We start from the raw sequence: 20419 nt of genomic DNA, 5'->3' as shown, positions 1-20419 counted from the left end.
GCCTATGGCAAATGTATAGAACTCAAGAGATTCTGTATAAGTTCCCTGAGTTCAGATGTCATGTCTTGTCCAAATATTCTACTTCCTAAGGTAATGAATATATATCTCCCCCATATAGAAGATACTTAATAAATGTTTATATTTATTGAATTGTCCTTAAAAACAGCTGTCCAAGGATTTATGAAAGAACTGATAGTCTGAATGGAGATTAAAGCAGTCCTTTTTACTTTCTTGATTATTCTTGGTCTGTGTTTTCTTTTGCAAAAAAGTTAAGATGGAAATGGTTTTCATGAGTGCCCACGTATATAGTCTATCTCAAATTGTTTGTCTTCTCGAGTATAGGAGGGGAGGGAGGGAGGAAGAGAATTTGGAACTCCATATTTTAAAGTGTTAAAAAAAGTTTTTGTTTATATGCAATTGACAAAAACATAAAAAGAAATAAATTGGGAAAAAATAGTTGTCCTTACTAGGAGCCTCGGTCACCATGTAGCAAGACCAGATCTGTCCTGAGGGGCCCAAGAAACTGGTAAAGATTCTGTATATTCTCCAAAGAAAAATATTAGCCAACAAACTCCATCCTGTAGCACTTTACATTTGAAATAAAGAACCTAGTTCGTACAGATTTTTACTACATTGAGCTCAAGGAATTTGATGAGTCCACACGGACCAAAGCAGCAAGTAAAAGAAATTAATTTATGAGAGAGAAAGTCTTAAAAAGAAATCCTTGGACATATTCTGGCTTAATGAAGTATTAAGCTACTTAAGGTTCTATTCTGAAATAATTGAGAGTGTCTGTGCATGAACCCTCTTCCCATAATGCTTGGAGCTGAGAAAGCCTTTCTTATTGAAGGAAATTCTCTTTGGATGATACCTCTTTGGTGAACTCTGCAGAAGATGATACCTACTCAAAGACTCTGAATGGGTAAGCATGGCAAGTAAGGGAGGTTAGGTGTGGAGACATAAGGGGAAAACGTGTGTTTTGTCCATGCCAGGTCAAATATGTGCAGTGCCAAGAGAGGTCACTATACCCAACCAACAAACTTTTTTTGTGAGGCAAGAGGGGTTAAGTGACTTGCACACAACTAGTAAGTGTCAAATGTCTGAGACCAAATTTGAACTCAGGTCCTCCTGAGGACTGACTCCAGGGTCAGTGCTCTAACCACTGCCCCACCTATCTGTCTCCAACAAGTATGTTTTAAACAGCCGCAGCATAATACACACTGTCCTAAACATTGAGGATATAGCTGCATAACTGAGGCATACCTGCCTTCAAGGAGTTTACACCCTACTAGAGATCAACAACATGTTCATAGATAAGTAAATACCATATAGGAACCAAATAAACAGAGTTGTTTTGAAGGAAAGCATGAACAACTGAGGGAATTGGGAAAAATCATAGGTTTCAGTCTAGAAAGGGGCCAGTCCATATGAGACGGTGCTACTCTTACTGTACCAGGGAACGTTAAAAGTGATATCCTCACTGCTCCCTACTTGTGCCTAAGAGCCACCAACATTAGGTTGCCACTGCTCCCTAACATTTTCTGTAGTGCCTATCTGTGAGTGAACTGATATGCCCTTCTCTTGTTGTGTTGAGGACAAAGAAGGGTTCATTAAGATGCCACTTGCATTTCCAGGAGACATGCAGGAGGTGGCAGCCATTTGAGAATGGGTGGTAAGGGTGCTCAACACCCAATTCAATCTTTTGTTATATCATTAAATGTTTTGGGGTTGGTTTCCTATGTCATCAGCCTTAGTCGGTACCAAGAAACACAAAGGTGGGGGCTCGGAGCCAGGAACTGGAATAGATAATTACCCTCCACAGTACTATGCGTTTCTTTTTTTCTCCTCCACAGTATTATGAACCACCATAAGTAAAGATGTGAAACTTTAACCCAGGAAAAGTCTTTATGGCTTTCTATCTACACACCTTGAAGGGCAAAATGGTCATTTTTGGTGCTGATGCCTCTTCGAGTCCAAGTTCTTTTCTTCTTTCAGCCTGAACCTGGTCATAACTAGACATAAGGAGAGAAAGTAAGCTTTTCTCAGTAATGCTTTAGAACATAACCTTGTTCCCATATATAGTCACAACAATTGGACACTAAGAGATAACATTTATCTTATCGATTCCCCTCCTCCTTTGTGCTTCACAACAGCCACAGGAGAGGTACTAGATCTATATACCTATATCTATATCTATATCTATCTATCTTGATATAGATCAATTTGTCTCTGTCTTTATATAGATAGATCTACATCTATCTAGCTACGTACATACACATACATAAGTTTCATCTTCCCTAGTTTCTGGAAAAGGAAAGAGAAGTGAGTTGTCTATAGTCACCCAGTTGGTGAGCAAGAGTCAGAGGCAGTGTCTGAATAGGGAAGGGCACAAAATATAATGCCAAGAACATAGCCATGTGGCAAAAAGTCATCATTGCCCAGGCCTCTTCCATTCTATGTGGTTAAGCCACTGAATGATACCCCCAGGTAACTAGACTCCTCACAGCCTCATTACTCAACCAAGATTGGACCTCATCTGGCTCTTTCTTATAACATCATCAACTCTATTGTAGAGAGGCTGTCTTAAGGAACACCAGCTCCCAGACCAGGCCAATCTCTGCTTTTCTAAACCACCAACAGACACCCTTGGATTGGAGCAGAGACGGGTACCCTCATTAGGGCTAATGAAAGCAGCTGCTGCTGTCCGCCCCTCTCACAGCTCAGCTGTCCTGCCTTCCTGATTGTGCTAACAGATGGCATGTGGGGGAACTCTCCATTACTCAGTCTTTAAAAGCCCAACTACTCCAGCCCCAATTTTATTTGGTTTTACTTTAATTCTAAAACCTCTCCCTTCTTTGGTGCATTTGCAATTCATTTTCACTGCCTCCGAAATGAGAATCCCCATAGCTGCAGTCAGCCTCTAGTTTCATCTTTGTGGCAGACAGTTTATTTCCCACTAGTCCCAGGCTCATTCAAGCAATATTTATTGTTTTAAAGTTGTTCGGAGGGGAGTGTTGCAAGCATAAACACAAGTTTACTAACAGAGAAGAAATCACTGCAGAAATGCATTTCCATTCCAGAGGAGTTTCTGGTGAATAGCAGAGAGCAAAAATCCCTGTGGTTTCCAAGGATGGGAATCTATACTTCAGAGACTGATAGGACATACATGAAAAATAAGGTCATAAATGAGCAAGCTAGCAGTGCAGTGACATATGTGAGTCCCCTGATGGAGACAGAAGCCAAGAAATACAAAGGGAGGGACCTGGTTGTTCAAAAAGGGAAGAACAATGGAAATTTTCCATTCAATATTTTCAAGATCTCTAATTATAATTCTATTTGACTGAATTCATACATTACTGATTTCAGGAATATGAAGAGTTTGATTATACATATAGATAGACATATGTTTGGGCCTTTCAAAAGTATATTGGATTTTAGAAGTAATTATTTACATGGCATCAAAACCTCTAGTCAATTTAATCGGTTTTCTGGATCCTCTGTTTTCAAATGTCAATCAATTCAATGATATGCTTTTTCTATGACCTGAAGATCTGTTGCATGTTTCAGCATCATGTAAACATAATGTCAGATGGAATTAATCCCTAATAGACCCTCTTATATAAAACCTAAGCCATGGGAATCTTACTACAGTTTGTACATAAGATACCTACCTGCCCATGTAAACAGCTGGATTTAAAAAAAAATGAAACTGATCAGTTCTTTGCCAGAAGTGACCAGTCATTCAATCCAATGTATAGATCAAGATATATCCTTAACCTAAAGGCTGTCAATAAATGGAAACCACTGTTTTTGTACTTTTCCCTGTACCAAAACCAGAAAAAAAAATAAAGAAGGAAAATCTCCAGATCTCTCTTGAGGTATAGAAACCCTATAGCCTATATCAAAAGCATTTGAAGGAAAAAGACAATGGATGTGATGAATGACTACACACAACATTGTTGTTCACACCAATGAAGCATTAACAGCTGCAGCTATGGTTGACTTGCATTCCAATGACCTGGACATTGAAAAGTGAAAGCCAAGTCTGACATGCCAATTTTCCAAGGTCTTCTGTGAATTAGTTTTACAGTTAAGGCCATACAGATGGTAAAATATTTACCTTCTAACCAAAAGGGGAAAGTGAATAGACAAACACAGAGATTTTTTTTAAAGCATTAAGTAAAATTTCCTACCTAACTACAGTGTGTGTGCAAACAATGAATTCGGGCTTGGAATTCCACTGGTGATAAGTGATGTAATATTGAGTTTGCAACCAAATCCACTGCTGGCCTTTAGTCAGGAACCGATAGTAACAGGATGTTCCTTTTCCACACTGCATCACTTGATTTAAAGAGAGAGAGAGAGAGAGAGAGAGAGAGAGAGAGAGAGAGAGAGAGATCACAAGATGATACATTTGAATTGAATCTTAATTGGTCTTAAATTCTTTATACATTTCTCATCTTAGACTAGAATTTTATACAGCTTCCATCTTAGATTTTAAGCAGGAAGGAACCTTGGAGATGATCTAATGGAACCCCAGGCATTCTTCAAAGGAAGAAACTGAGACCCAGAGAGTTGATATGACTTTCCCCAGGTTAGCACATGAAGGAGATGACTGGAGGGATTCAGACTCGAGTTGTTTGAGGATTTTAAACCTTCCATCTTTTGCCACATTATAGTTTGTGCTGAGGTTTAAATTTTACTTTACTATTCATTGACAGAATCCTCAAGAGTGTTAAATTCCTTTAATGGAAGATTATTCGGGGCACAGAAAAAAACCAAACAATTTACTTCTATTTGCTATATACAGGGAACTGTAAATATCAAAAGATGCCAATCGAGCACTGTCCTTTTTTCTGTTAATAGAATATAATTCTCAGGGTGTTTTGAACATCTATGTGTGGGATAAACTGAAGGTGGCAGAAATATAATCCAAGAAGCCTTTACTTGTTTAATTTTCAGCTGAGATACTCACCTGTAGCAAAGATAGGCAAGAATACTCACCATCCACTCACAATAGTGAGCAATGGCAAAAATCGAAGTAGAATGGCCCCAGATAGTCCCACCTACCATCCCCATCTGGGGATGTCCAAAGTAGGTCTTCCTCCTGGCATTTGGATTCACCAAGCACTAGGGAAGGGTTTGCAAAGTCATCCCTACTTCTATAGAGGATTGCATTGCAAAGATTGTATATAAGGGCAAATCTTGGAAGGAGTTTATAGATGAATTTCAAACTATTCATTTTACAGTGAGGCAAACTGAGACTCTAAGGGGTAACTTGCTCTCCCAAAGGCACCCAGTAAATTAATGGTTCAGTGGTATCAGAAGTAAAGTTTGCCTTCATGCCACTGTTCCTCCTCTGACAGATTGGCACTTAAGACTTTGAGAGTCCACCTCTCCAAAGATCACAAAATTATAATTGCCAGCTTTCCAAAAGTGTATTTTCCTTGAACTTCCAATCTGAAATGTTCTTTGAATTTTCTTACCCTCAAAATATTTCCCTTTTCCATCAAAATCCATTTAAACCCCTCAAAGTCTTCAATTATTGATCTCATATAATTTTGATCACTTTTTTCCTATCTCTATTAAACACATGCACACACACACACACACACACACACACACACACACACACACACACACAGTTCTTCCTTTATATAAGTTGGACCATCCCACAGATCTCTACATAAAGTATTTTTTATATAATGTTAATTTGCTTGCAGAGAGGGGAAGGGAGGAAGGGAGGGAGGGAGATAGGAAAGACCCCCCCCAAACACACACACATGCTAGCCTGAACAAGATGAAGAAGGGTGTAGAGGTAGACATATGGAAGCTAGACACAGATGCAGATGGGAGAAGGTAGGCAACAGGCAGGACCAGGGGAAAACCAATGAAAGGTAGACACTCAGGATGCTTTCAGGGCAAAAAAGTCTCTCTCTCAGCTCAGGAGGTCTTAAGCTAAGTCCCTGATCAGTCAGTGATGACAGTCTTTCCCAGCTTCCATTCTTCTGTTTTCACTTGGAAAGGTGTTTTTTTTTGGGGGGGGGTCGAATGGAAGAGGATGAGAGACCCAGAAGTCAAGCCAAGGAGCAGGAGAACACAATAAGATGAAGTTCTCATAGGTGGGTTGGGTTTTTTTTAATGCAGATTTCTTTTAGAATTCTTCACTTAAAGTAGAATTTATTACTTTGAATTAATGTAAAGCAAAAACTATCAATCTATCTAATCTGTACACATAATGCAGTTAATCTCCCTTCCTCTTTACCTTATACCAGTCCCTCTTCGTCACCTGCTTAGATCAGAGAAATAGCTTTCTAACAGGCTGCCCTTGCTCTCATCTCTATCCTCACCAATCTGGAGTTCAAAATGAAGAAAGAACTAATCTTTTAATGCATAGATCTGGTCATACCACTACCCCACTCAAAAATCTTCAGTAGCTCCCTACTGCTAATCAAATAACATGCAAACTCTTCATCTTGGCATTCAATGACTTCCACAATCTGATGCCACCCAATCTGGTGCCACCCATTATTTCCAATCATATTTTATTACTTTTTCTATACTCTGTGCTCCCATCAAATTGGACTTCTTTCTCTCTTTCCAACAGGCTCTGAGTTCCCTCACCTCTGCCCCTTGGTTGTTCGTCGTACCTGAAATGTCTAGCTTTCTACCACCTGTAGAATGATTACTCAGCATCCTTCAAAGTCCAACTCAAGTTCTGGATCCTCTAGAAAGCCTCCTATGAGCACCCAACTGATAAGGACCATCCCTCTCAAACATCTAGTTTGCGTCCTTCTAATGTCTTAGAATAGCATTATTCTTGGCTCATCCCCCTACTGTAAGTACTGATGGCAGGGAGGGACTCATCGAAAACTTTTTCTCTCTCAAAATAAGTGCTCAGTACAGAACTAGAAGAATATTGTACCTCCTGACAGCAAGATGGGGATGATGGTCAACCTCACTGGACTTGCTCATTCCATCAGTGCAACAATCAGAGACAATTTAGGGCTGTCTGTGATGGAAAATACCATCTATATCCAGATCAAGAACTGTGGAGTTTCAACAAAGACCAAAGACTATTGCCTTCAATTTAGAAAAAACCTGATATCTTATTGTCTGATCTTGCTATTTCTTATAATTTATGTTTCTTCCTTAAAGATATGATTTCTCTCTCACCACATTCAATTTAGAACAATGTATACCATGGAAACAATGCAAAGACTAACAGACTGCCTTCTGTGGGGGGGGGGAGGGAAGGAAGAATAAGTGAAAAATTGTAAAACTCAAAATAAATAAAATCTTTCTTTAAAAAAAGTGTTCAGTAAATAGTCACTAAATGAATGTGATGTCTGCTGACATTTCCTTTTATTACTGTGCTCTGGTTATTTCTGGCAGTCATATTGTGAAATCATGATTTTTTTCTTTTTAGAGCTTCCCACAAAGGTAGTCTACTCCAATGGGGTGGGGAGGGAAGAGGATATGTTAATAGAGATGCTAAATAATCATCTTTCATTATTTCATGATGCTTTCAGATAGCAAAGACCCAGCTGAGAAAGCAAAGGCCTAAGACCAAGGCTTCCGAACCAACCTCAAAATATTAGCCAGCCAAGCCCTGACCTTTCTGCAATACTGAACATGGGGAACACTCCACTTGCAACTGCCTCCTACTGCCACCAAGACTTTTCTAAGCCATTTGAGAGAAGTAGGAGGTTGGGAACTTTTCATTTGTTCAAATCTAGCTGGGCACTTCTAAAGAGTCCTGATCAAAGCCATATAATATGCTTTTATGCATTTTTAACATGATAATTTGCCCTTCCTTTTGGAAACTCGTGTATTAAGGTGAATCTCACAGTTTTCCTTTTACCCAGAATGCCCCAAACCTCTATAGGTCCAATAAGAAACAAAGGGAAAGCAATTTTCTTTACTAGAGCCATTAAAGCTCTAGTGATTGTCAAGTATCTTTCTTTGACAAGGCTACCCCAAGCTTTCACTCTTGCTGACTTGGTTTCCCAGGTTCCTGAGTTCAAGAACCTGGTACAGCCTTTTCAATATGAATTGCAACAGAATGGCAGCCCTCTGAATAGAGGCTGAGGACCCTAGATCTTTAGGCCAATCTGCTGTGTCAGATATTCTTGCCCAATCCCAAATACCCAGGAGACCTTCCACTAGGAAATCCTGCTGGTGGGGTGATAGAGTCGCTAAATTGGAAAGTCCAAAAGAACCTAAAAGTCATCTGGGCCAATCTGATAGCCCTGATTTGGCAAGCCATCTTCAGGAAATTTTAGCCAAATTTTCTGGGAAGCTTCTCGTCCCATAGTGGGAGAGAGAGAGAGAGAGATGAGGACAACCTCTCTTAATCCAGACCAGCATCTTCTCTGTACCTCTACACCTTGAATGAGGCCCAAGCTATAATAGGTTAAAGGGACTTGCCCAGGGTCACACAGATGCATTGAGGGTGAAATGTGAGGCCAGGCCTTCCTTGTCCTGATGCTGGTTCCTCAACACAATGCTATGCTGCCTCTCCTCTCCATGGTGGCAACTTCTCAAATAAATTCATTTGCCTAAACCAATAAACCCAAACAGAAAAATGCAAAGCTCATAGTGTAAATAGCACAAGCAGGAAGAAATTCAAGGCTAATTTTCTCTTCCTGAGCTCTGAAGTCTACCATACCTCCAGGGCTCCAGTCAAGCTTCACATTGAAGGAACCCAGCCCATTTTAACTTGGCAAGCTTCTGACTGATCAGAATTCTTTCAAGTCTACATTTTCCACAACCAGATGTACAAGAAATCCTGTTTGTTCCAATCTCATCATTCACAGAACAGATCTTTCCTTTGGCCTTCTAGAAAATTCCAACTTCCCTAAATTTCCTTTTGGCCTCAACAATAAATTTTATTTTTGGAAAGTCAGTGTATGCAAGATATATCATTTGATTCAGCCATTTTGAGTTATGGATGTGTGACAATGACCAGTCCCTTGCTGCTGTGGAGCCAGTGCTTTCTTGCTTTTGCTATCTAATAGTTGACATAGGCATGACTAGGAGCAAGTCCTAGCAATATGGCGGATGAATTTGCCTTAGAGGACCCACCACCTCTATATAAAAATGGCTACAAGGCAGAGCTGGAAGTAGAATGCTTTGGATAAGAATTGTCCTTTCTCTCTGGGGTCTACCTCATTCTCCAAATACCCTGCCCCATCATCTCCAGTTTTTTTTAGGTTTTTGCAAGTCAATAGGGTTAAGGTGACTTGTCCAAGGCCACACAGCTAGGTAATTATGAAGTGTCTGAGGCCGGATTTGAACTCAGGTACTCCTGACTCCAGGGTCGGTGCTCTCTCCACTGCACCATCTAGCAACCCCTATCTCCAGTCTTGCTATCATGACCCAGTGAGGAGGGTGTGAGTTTGGGGCTACTAAAATGGTGGGATAAACTGATCAAGACACCAGAAAGAATGGTGGGAAAGGCAACCTCCTCCTCCGCTGCCCCCACCTCAGGCCTCCATCTGTGAAGATACATTCTGATTGCTTTTAAAACCTATCTTCCAGGAACCTTGCCTGACATTTAGGTAACTGAATCTGCAATACAAAGAGCAGTGCAAAGGATGTTACATATTATCCTGTAAACATTGACAAAAGAGAAAATGTCGACTTTAAATGATTTTGATTCTGCGGTCCCTTTTCTCATTATCTGACAAGCAAGTGAATCTTATCGCCTGGCTGATAAAGCTCCATCTCCAGCTGGGCTCCATTGTAATGGTCTGTCGCCCACTGAAGTGGGGGAGACACTCTGAGTCTTTGGGGACCCCATTTCCAGCAGTGGGGTACATCATCCATCCAGCAATAGGGATCACACCACCTCCTCCAAGAAAAAAAAAGGCAAAAAAATCCTCCAACCCCCCAAGCACTGACTAGGAAACAAAGCACGGGAAGTCCACTGACCCACAAACTGAATGTGATCAGGTATTTTGCATGGTCTTTCTTTGTTTCAGGCCTACATTAAACCTTGGAAACACTAGGGAAAAAAAACAGCCCCTGCTCACAAGGAGCTTACTTTCTAATGGTGGAGAAATGAAAAAACATCAAAATATATGAGATAAATATAGAATAGATGGATGGGACCTTTGGAAAGGAAAACATGCAGCTGGGGCTGAGAGGGGGAAGCTGGAAAGAAATAGAAAATGAGTAATGGATAAGTTTGTTTCTACTTCAGAATCTCTTCTCACACAGCTTCTTTCTCAAGGTATAGGTAAAGCAGACTACAAAAGGGTACAGATTGGCTATATATTTCGCCACATATGGTCACAGGGTTCATTTGTTTCGTATCCCTTTTCTCTTTGTTATGAGATAATGATGTGTGCGTGCATGTGTCTATGTCTGTGCATATGTGTGTGTATGTGTGTATGTATGTCTCTGTGTTTACTGTTCCTGTGTGTGCTTGTGTATGTATATGTGTATGCATGTGTGTGTCTGTTATACATATGTGCATACCTATATGTGTTTTGTGTGTATGCACATCTCTGTGTTTTACTGTGCCTGTGTATGCACACATACATGTGTATGTCTGTGTATTCATGTGTGCATGTGTGTGTCTATATTCATGTGTTTGTGTATGTGTATATTTCTGGTTTTAGTGTGCCATGTGTGTATGCATGTATACATGCATGTGTATGTCAGAAAACCATAAATTGATCAATCAATATTAAAAAATCAGAAGACACACTAGCCCCTCCCTAAAGGACCATCTCACTCCCAAAATAGATCAACAAATAACATTCAACAGTAATTCTTAACAAATAATGACTCAACAAAGACATTGGGTACTTCCATTTTAGCACTATTAAGAGCCTCACAAAAACCTCACACAAACCTAAGGGCCCAAATTAATATTTTTTTAAAGGATTGGATGATGGAGACTTACATTGTTCATGACACCTGGCAAGAGGCTCCAAGTCATCGGCGTGGTAATAGTCATACCCTGATGTTCCCAGCACCTCAAAGGGTAGGTAGCCTATGATGGGTGGGGCCCTAATGTCAAAGAGAAAGAAGATAAGTCAGTACAACCTAGACTGCTATGAAACTGCAGTCTCTGATTGGCTGATCCAAGATAAATATTTTAAGTTTCAACCTTCCTCCAAAGTTTGATATGGCCACTGGCCTCTTCCAAATGGTTCCTTGAATAAGGTTAGTATTTCATGGTTTACTCCTACTTAAGATGTGGAGAACACCAAATTCATTTTGGAAAGTGAGTCACTAATTGAGCATGTTTGGCCCATTGCCTGAGGAAGCTAACGTTGAAGATATTCATTATGCAGAATGAATTTCCAGACTACACAATAGCCCAGCATGTATTTGTGGCAAATCTCTGTCAACCTGGGAGAAGCTCATTCATTAGAAAACAAGAAGACATTTGTGTGACAAAACATACCTGGGGGAAAAAGTTGTGATCTGAGTTTGGGTTGTAACCATCAACATTTTAATCTCTAACCCCATGTCATTACCAGATTTTTTTGGTTGGGGCTATGCTGCGGTAGGTGGTTTCCTGATGTTAAGAAACAACCAATATTTGGGTTTCACTTTAGCCTAAGGCTCTTTAGGACACCTGGGCTTTTCTGTTGTACCTGCTGCAGTCCAACTTTCTTTTAAGGTATTGCCTTTCCCAATTACATTGTGAGCTTCTTGAGGGCAGGAGTTGTCTCAATCTTCCTACTTGTACAGATAACAGTAAGCACTTAATAAATGATTTTTCATTCATTCAAAGTCCAGCTCTGAAGGGGGATTCAAAAGTGATTTTTAAAATGTCTCTAATGTCATATATAATCATTCACTTTTCCTTGGAGTCATTACCTCACAATTTTGAGTACCTCAGATGGAGAGAAATCATGGGACTCCAGGCAGAGTGTTTATCATGGGCAATAGCTCACCTGGGCAAGTTAGGGGTATTTGAAAGGTTGCTCATAAAAATGAAAATCAAAAGAGCCAATCAAACAAATGATATTGGCTACCCTAATACTCCGAAAAGCCAGTCATGTTGCAGTCTTAAAGGACTATAGAGGATATACAGCAGGCATTCCAGAAATGAACAAGGGACTTTTACTGAGGCCAAGAACATCAACACATGGGGCAGCTAGGTGGCGCAGTGTATAGAGCACAGGTCTTGGAGTCAGGAGGATCTGAGTTCAAATCAAATCAAAGACATTTAATAATTACTTAGCCATGTGTCCTTTGGCAAGTCACTTAACCCCATTGCTTTGCCAAAAAAACCCACATCAGCACAAGACCTAGGACATTGTTTCTGGGTGCAAAGCACTTTTCACCAAAAAAAGGTGGCTCCAGAGAGAACAAACTGCAGATACCAGATAGTACTTCTCACTTTACAAATAAGGAACTGGAGGCACAGTGAAGAAAAGGGATTTGTCTAACATCACCTAGTAAGTAGCAAAGCTTGGCTCTCTGAGTTCAAAGCCAGGGCACTTTCCACTAGGGCAAAATCTCCTGAATACTGCTCCTTAATTGATTTGACTGTAGTAGTGATACCAAGAAATCTTGGTCACTCATTTCTTCCAAAGCTGGGAGAAGTAGTTGGGCAATGCTCATATAAGAATTTAGGATGAAAAGGAATTCCAGAAAAAGAAAAAAAAATATTTGGTCAAAGATAGCTAAAGCATGTACTGACTTTTGGAAATCACATGGGTGTGGCTTGGCATCTTTACTATTGGATGACAAATGAAAGATAAGAAGAAGAATGGCTAACATTTGTGTAATTCTTACAATACACTAAGGGCTTTCCATCAGTACCTTATTTCATCCTTACAACAACTCTGGAGTCAGAAGCATTTATTATCATGCCCATTTGACAGTTGAAGAAACTGAGGCAGACAGTGATAAAGCAACTTGCTCAGAGTCATACAGCTAGTAAGTATCTGAGGCTGAATTTCAACTCAGGTCTTCCTGACTGCAGGTCCGGAGCTCTGACCACTGTACCGCCATCTAGCTGTCCCATAAGATGAGATAAAAGTGTTAAGTTCCTAACCAGTGAAACTAGCTTCAAAAGAAGTTTACCTTCATTGGTATGGAGTTAGCTTTGTGTGCCATCCCCTGAAAACAGTATTTCATTCCCCACCTCCATGCCTTTGCACTTGGTTTTCTTCTAGGCTCTGCTCAGATGGCACTTCCAATGGGAAGCCTTTCCTGACTGCCCTTTCCCCTCTCCCTTTAGTGGTTTCTCCTTTCTCCAATGAAATTGCTGTCTGGATTCCTCCTCAAGCAAACAAAAGCTCTTTGAAGATAGAATCTGTTTGACCTTTCCTTTGTATGCCCTTTGCCTCTAGTTTAGCCCAGGACCTGGCATATATAGTAATGACTGCCCACAGACTGGGTCTAAGAAGATGCCTCCCATACAACAGGTTCTTCATGAAAACTTGTTGAATTGAATTGATGCACTACCCATGAGTGGTTTTCCTTCCAGCTCTGATTTCTGGGAACCAGGACATTTATTAGCCTTTTTAATTATCTCCTACTACTACATCTCAGTCACTTCAGTATTCATTTTCAGGGGGTCTTAGCACAACCTTTGAACATTAGTCTCTGGAGATCATTTTTCACCTGTTGTTGCCATTTTAAACAAGTCATATTTTCTGTTCAAATTTTACATTTCATAGAAACACCCACTGATCGGATGCATTTTCAACTAATCAAAGTGTTTGCCGTATAACTGAAAATGGCCTGGAGCGCCAGCTAGCTAGCCGCCAGTCCTATGACTGCAGAGCAAGCATGGAAGAGAGATTAGCCTAAGTCTCACTGGGCCAACCAGGGAGCAGATTCCTTGGTCCTGACCTCAGGGTCTGTGGGAAAGGTGGGTCAATAGCAAAGATCAAACCAAGCTAAAGGCAAAGAGGCCTCGAAAAGGACTGCTAATGATGCATAGCAGCAAATTCATTTGAAATTTGCTTTTCTGATATCTCTGTGTTATTTTATAATCAGAACCAAGCCCACACACTTAGGAAAATCGATGAACTTCTTCATGTGCCCAGAGGACACACGAAGAAGAGCCACGGGCCAGACAAAGAGAGCTTTGGCTTGGGTATCAAAGGGCCTGTATTCCAATACTGGCTCTACCCTTTACTCCTCGTGTGACCTCACACAAATCACTTCTTCCCTTTAGATCTTAGTTTGTAGGGGGCTGGATTAGAGGGCACCCCCTTCCAACCCTGAATCTATAATACTAAGTTACAGCAAGGTAGATTTCAACTTCAATGTTCTACCACCTAGAGCAATTCAAAAGTGGAATTGTCTCTGAGGATAGAGAGGCAATAAGTTCTCCAGCAATGGCTGGACCTTGAAAAGAAAGGGGTACAAGGGATTTCTGTTGGACTCAATACCTCCCAGGTCCCTTCTGACTTTGTGAGCCTTGTATCTTTCAAATAAGGCACTTGGAGCCTTATAGGGCCTCTCTGGATGAATGTGGTCTATCAGAGGAATGACTGAAATATGAGTATGATACGATCACATTGCCTTTCTGTCTTGAAGTTATTACTGTTAACGTTATACTCTCTCAAGAAAAGCCATATGACTGAGATAGCATCTCCTTCAGCAGGTTCCTAGCTCACAAAGCTACAGTTTTATCATTTGCAATGCACTTTCCTCACAACCATCTTATGGGAGAGGATGGTGAAAGAGTGTGCTAGTTTTACAGATAGGGAAACCAAGGACCAGAGAGAAATTAAGTGACTCCCCCAAGCCCATCTCTCTCTCCAACATAACATGCTGTCTCAAATGTTTTTCATAAAACAAAACATCATTCAAATACTATTACTAGAAGCAATTCCTTATGCTAGGAATGGATAATTCTACCCAAATTTTTCCAATGAAAGCTGACAAGGGGAATGTAATTTAATACAGAACAAGTCATTATTGGTGAAGTTTCAAAATGGAGAATAAAATGCAGAAATTGCCAGAGAAGTCCATGTAAACAGAAAGCAAAAAAAAAAAAGCCATACTCAGTATAGGAGTAAAAAACCATAAATAAAGGTGGGATGGGTGGGAATGAGCCAAGTACACAGGTAACTGGCAGAAGTGATCAACTGTGAAATCCAGAGAGCAGGTAAGAGAGTTCTGAGGAACTAGTGGAAGGAGTCAGCACACTGGGGAAATCTGGGAAGGCTTCATGGAGGCGCTAACAAATTGGGCATGGATGGCTGGAGCTACAAGGGGTGGGGTGCTAACCAAAGGCAGAAGGATTGGAGAGGGGCAAGATGAGATAGGAAAATGACAATCAAGTTCCGTTTGGTAAGAAAACAGACTGTGCAGGGGAGTGTTACAAGAAGTTAAGGCTAGCACCATGGGGCAGCTACCTGGAGCAGTGTTTAGAGTACCGGCTCTGAAGTCAGGATGCCGTGAACTCAAATTTGGCCTCAGACACTAGCTATGTGACCTTAGGCAAGTCACTTAACTCTGACTGCCTCACATTCAGGGCTATTTCCAACTGTTCTGATCCAACTGCTCACTGGACCCAGATGGTTCTGGAGGAGAAAGGGAGGCTCATGACTGAACACAGCCCCCTTCACTAAGATCCAATTTATATCATTGCCATGGTTTCATCTCCCTGATATTATGGTCTCCTTGAAAAATGAAGGACAAACATTATAAGGCTAGCAAGGTAGGTATGGGCCCTGATAGGTGAAGGAATATGCATTTAATCCTATAGGCAAGGGGGAGTCCCTGAAGATTTTTGAACAGGGAAGTGACCCAACCAAACCTGTGCCTTAGGAAGATGATTTGGGTAGTTGGCTTAAAGATGGTTGGGAGCAAGAAGACTCTTAACCCAGAGCCCCTAGACAGTTAAATGCCAGGGGAGCCATGAACTTGGACAGAAAATATATTTTGAGAAACATAATTCACTATATCTTGTTATGCATTTAAAAACATAACTGAGATAGAGTTCATAAGCTTTCTCCCCAAAGAGCCAGATTTGAGTAAATCTGCCTTCCATGGTTGTACTTGGGATCATCTGGGCTGGAGAGGAAAGAACAAGGAGGCAAAATGACCATTCAAAGCTACTGCAATAGTCCAAGTGAGCAGTAGGACCTGAGCAAGCTTGGTAACTTTGTGAGTAGAGGGGAGAACAAGTTACTACTAAGAGATGACTTCTCCCCAAAGCAGGTGCTGCCATCTTGGGTGATCTGGGCCTGAAGCACCAAAGTTCTGTTACACTTATATATAAGTGGCTTTATATATACAGTGGCTTTACATGTGACCTCACCTGAGCCTCACCACAACCTTGCAAAGAATATAATGGTGATAATTATGATAATGGGTAATGACAAAGGCTAGTGGTTATGTAGGCATTCACTGGTGCTGGATCCTGTGCAAAGTCAAATGCATTACAAATAATATCTCATGTGATTCTCCATAACAACCTTGGAAGGCAGAGGCTATTATCCCCATTTTACAGCTGAATAAATTCAAGCAATGGAGGGTCAGATGACTTGTCCAGGGTTATACACCTAATAATATGAGGTTGTAATTGAAATCAGAGCTTCCTGTACCCATCCGTCTATCCACTGCTCCATGTAACAGCATTAACCCCATTAACCCTATTTTACAGGAAGCTGAGGCTCAGAGAGAGTAAATGACTTGTCCGGGATCACACAGCTAAGATTCCAAATTCAACTCTCTTTCCATTATCCCAAAATGTTATGGTGGAAGATTCTAAAAGAGATTCGATGTGGAATTGTAAGACAATAACATAATATTTGCAATAATTTACTAAATGGTAAGCATCTTAGTGGCCTCAGTATTAACTGTTATGACCAGCATGTCAATTATAGGTTAGGAAGATTTACATGGCTAATAGAAATAATACTTTTTCCTGAGGTTGATTGATTCACATTAAACAACCCTAGTACCTGTTGTTTGCTTTTAACAAATATTAACAATTCATCATGAAAGTATTAACTATTCTACCGGTGTACAAAAGGGAATAGTGAGAAAAGTCCTCAAGAGAAGAAGCAATTTTACAAAGAATTTAGTTAAGAAACCTTTCTTTCTCCTAATGAATAGCATTTGATTTTGGAGAATTTAAATGGGATGGATTCTGACCACTGAGTTCATTTTCCTCCTGTTAAACTCGATTTATTAAAATTGAAATATCATTTGAAAGTCCCCACAAAATGTTCGGAGTGTTTACTTGTCCTTTCAACTTGCGCTTTCTTTTTAATATTGCCTCAACTTTATCTTTATCAAGATCAAATAAAAACTAAGGCAACCCTTGCTGGGTGAAATATGTATTCCCTTATCTCGAATTTCACTCAATTCAGAAACTTGTATTTACTTTATTTCTTTTTTTTTTCCGTCAGGAAAATCCAAGTCTCCCTTCTTTATTTGGTTAGAAAAATGATAAATCTCATTTGCCCAAAAAGGGAAAGCTGATCTTTAACCAGTGACTGGACAAATCTTGTCCCTCCTAGGGGACCTTGATTTGGGCCTTAGGGTTGGTTCAGATAGCCTTTAATATCCCTTCCACCTCCAATGCCTCTGTTTAGGAAGCGGCTAGGGCATGCTTTTCATTTTATTTGACTTCTAAAGAATTACTTCCAAAATTGACCTTTTTTATTTTTAAAGAAAAGAGTCTATTTGTTTCCCAAACAATACAGTCCTATCAAAGAAGAAACAAATAAGTAAAAAAAATAATACAGCTACTCACCTATGGTCCAAGAACAGAAACTTCCACTCCAAGCTATGTCTTGAGGTAAATTCATCACCAGCTTGTTCTGTGGTGCAAATCTCCTATAGAAAAGTTGGAATGTTTTGATATGTAGACTATAGCAATGATTATAATTACAATAATATTTTATATCTATATGGTACTTTGGAGTTGCAAAAGCATTTCACCTTCCCTTTATAGCCAGGCCTCACAACAGTCCTTGGGAAGGAAAGGGGGAGGATGAACCTGAAGAGAGAAAAGCTGGGTTCACATCCCAGTTCTGCCGATTGCTAGTTGTATGACCTTGGACAAGTCATTTCAATCTTGTGATTTAAAACTGTAAAATGAAGGAACTAGATGCTCTGACCTTTAAGGCTCTTTTTTCCTGGACTCTTCTAATATGAGGGAACTGTGGCTCAGGGAAGGCTTTAAATATCTGATCCAAATCCACACTGCATGATCTTTGTGTTAACTCGTCTAAGCCTGACATTTTACAAAGAAGGAAACTGAGGCTCAGACAAAATAAATGGCATGAAAACAAGGAAAAACAGCCAACTCTCTTGGTGTCAGGATACTCAGTGGAAAGGCACTGGGCAAGTCACCTTCTCTTAAGGACAGACTTTCCTCACCCGTAAATTGAAGTTGTTCTACACAACTTTCAAGGTCCCTTCCAGTTCGGAATCCTAATATATTTGTACAGACTTTGAAAAATCTCCAAATGTGGAGGTTACTCACCCAAGCATGGCCATTCATTCAATTGAATAGCTGGGAACCCAAATCAAATCTGACTTCTCGTTTAGCATTGTTGCCTTTTGCCATGTTCTGCTGTTAATGAGGAAAACTCCCTTCTAGCCAATTTTGGCATCTAATCTAAATATCTCTGAGCCTCAGTTTCCCCACATATAACATGATGATAATGATCTCTGCCGTAGCTAATCTCACAGATCATCTGGGATAGTGCTTTGAAAGACTATAACAACAAATGTGTTCTTTTAATTTGTTTTTTTTTTTTTTACTAAAATAATGGGAAGCAATATAGTATAATGGATAGAATCAGACTGGAAGCTGGGAAGACCGGGGTTTAAGTCTTGCCTCTGACACGTCCTGGCTGTATGAACCTGGGTAAGTCACTAAGTCTGTCAATACTCTAGGTGACTTGCTAAGATGACAAGTTACTGAGCGGGTTTCAACTTATGTTAAGGAAAAGGATTAAGTTTTTATATGGTGCCTATAATGTGGCAAGCACTAGGCTATATGCTTCCTAGATTTATTTGGCTGGACAAAGCATTACTGCTTAATTTTTTGTTTGTTTTTGCAAGGCTTGCCCAAGGTCACACAGCTAGGTAATTATTAAGTGTCTGAGGTCAGATTTGAACTCAGGTCCTCCTGACTCCAAGGCCAGTGTTCTGGTGTTCTATCCACTACACTACCCAGCCACCCTACTACTTATTTCTAAATTGGGGGGAACCTTCCCTATGCATCCCCTAGCCCAGAAGCACTGTGTTGGCAGTGCTTTCTCCTCTCTTCCTATACTGGAAGCTGGTCCATGAAATTCCCTTTCCAGATGTTTCACCTGATTCTTCTCTGCCCCCAAAAAGACTTTACAGAGCTCAGGAACAAATCTCAAAGCTTTCCATGGCTCTCCCTCCCACCTGAATGACCCCAAAAGAGAAAAAATAAAAGGATTGCAGAAGCTGGTCCACCCCAAGGCCTTCCAGTCTCCACTTGGCCAGACTAGCCAAGGAGGATTGCTTACCTTTAAAAGCTGGGGTGAGTTGAGGCGAACTGTTGCTACCAAACAAAGTGGATCATTCGAGGCAGACTTGAACGCCTTGGCAACCACAGACTCAAAGTCACTACTGGCTGGTATAGGCACTAAAGGAAACAAAAATATATAGAACTCTTAACAAGTGATATTCTTTTCTCAAAGTGAGGCCCACTCATCTGATTCTAAAGCAGATCTACCTGCCCTAACACCAAGGGTTACTTGGCTTCTCATCTTTAATCTGCACCAGTAACTCAGAACCCCAGGCTCTCTTTCAGCCCCAATACCCAAGTTAGGTTTATCAGCCTTCTTTGGGAGAAGCATTACTACCAGTGTTCTTAACCTGTTTATGGCCAGCTGGCACGGCAAGTAGCCCCAGGATCAAAAGTTTTTCAGTCCCTGTAAAAGACACACACACACACACACACACACACACACACACACACACACAATTCCCCCAGACATAAATGCAGCCTACAGCCATGTAATTTCCAAGATATCTAGAGGTGTCAAACTAAGATTTTTAGAAGCAAGAAAATAAGAGATTATACTTTAATTTCCAAAACAGCATGTCAAGCAATACCCTCTGGCTTTTACAATCTTTGCAGCTTCTAAGAGACCCACTTTAATTGTTCTTCCTTTTTTCTTCTTGTAATGAAAAAGAGTCTGGGGCAGGCTTGGGTTCATGATCCTGGAGGTGTTTTTCACTAGAGACTTTGATTTTTACATTTTTATGTTGACCTTCAATGGTGAAAATCTTTCCAGTCAGGTGACTGATTACAGCACTAATGAGAGAAATGAACTTCAGAAATTTACTTTGTTGTTGGGTGCTCAACATAGATTGCAAAAAGAAAATGGTTTTTCAAAAAAAACAAAACTATGGAAATTTTAAAATTTCAAATTTTAAAATTTCTCTTCTGTTTTACTTTCCCATCTCATGGCTTTCTTTCTTTGCC

At 40.3% G+C, this 20419-nt stretch overlaps 1 protein-coding gene across 1 annotated transcript in view; it reads right to left on the bottom strand.

The window, feature by feature from the left end:
* PASD1 (PAS domain containing repressor 1) overlaps window positions 1-20419 on the bottom strand; it is a 72996-nt gene that overhangs the window by 19566 nt on the left and 33011 nt on the right. The window contains exons 9-13 of the mRNA XM_074203487.1: window positions 19455-19573; window positions 17699-17781; window positions 10916-11022; window positions 4194-4341; window positions 1928-2012 (exon numbers count right to left, since the gene is read on the bottom strand). Of these exons, the coding sequence (XP_074059588.1) occupies window positions 1928-2012; window positions 4194-4341; window positions 10916-11022; window positions 17699-17781; window positions 19455-19573 (542 nt within the window). The remainder of the gene's footprint in view (window positions 1-1927; window positions 2013-4193; window positions 4342-10915; window positions 11023-17698; window positions 17782-19454; window positions 19574-20419) is intronic.

This window comes from Macrotis lagotis, chromosome X, assembly GCF_037893015.1.
Source record: "Macrotis lagotis isolate mMagLag1 chromosome X, bilby.v1.9.chrom.fasta, whole genome shotgun sequence".
In the NCBI taxonomy this organism is placed as follows: Eukaryota; Metazoa; Chordata; class Mammalia; order Peramelemorphia; family Peramelidae; genus Macrotis; species Macrotis lagotis.
Note: the sequence above shows the minus strand (reverse complement) of the source record. Positions and strands in the feature narration are given on the sequence as shown.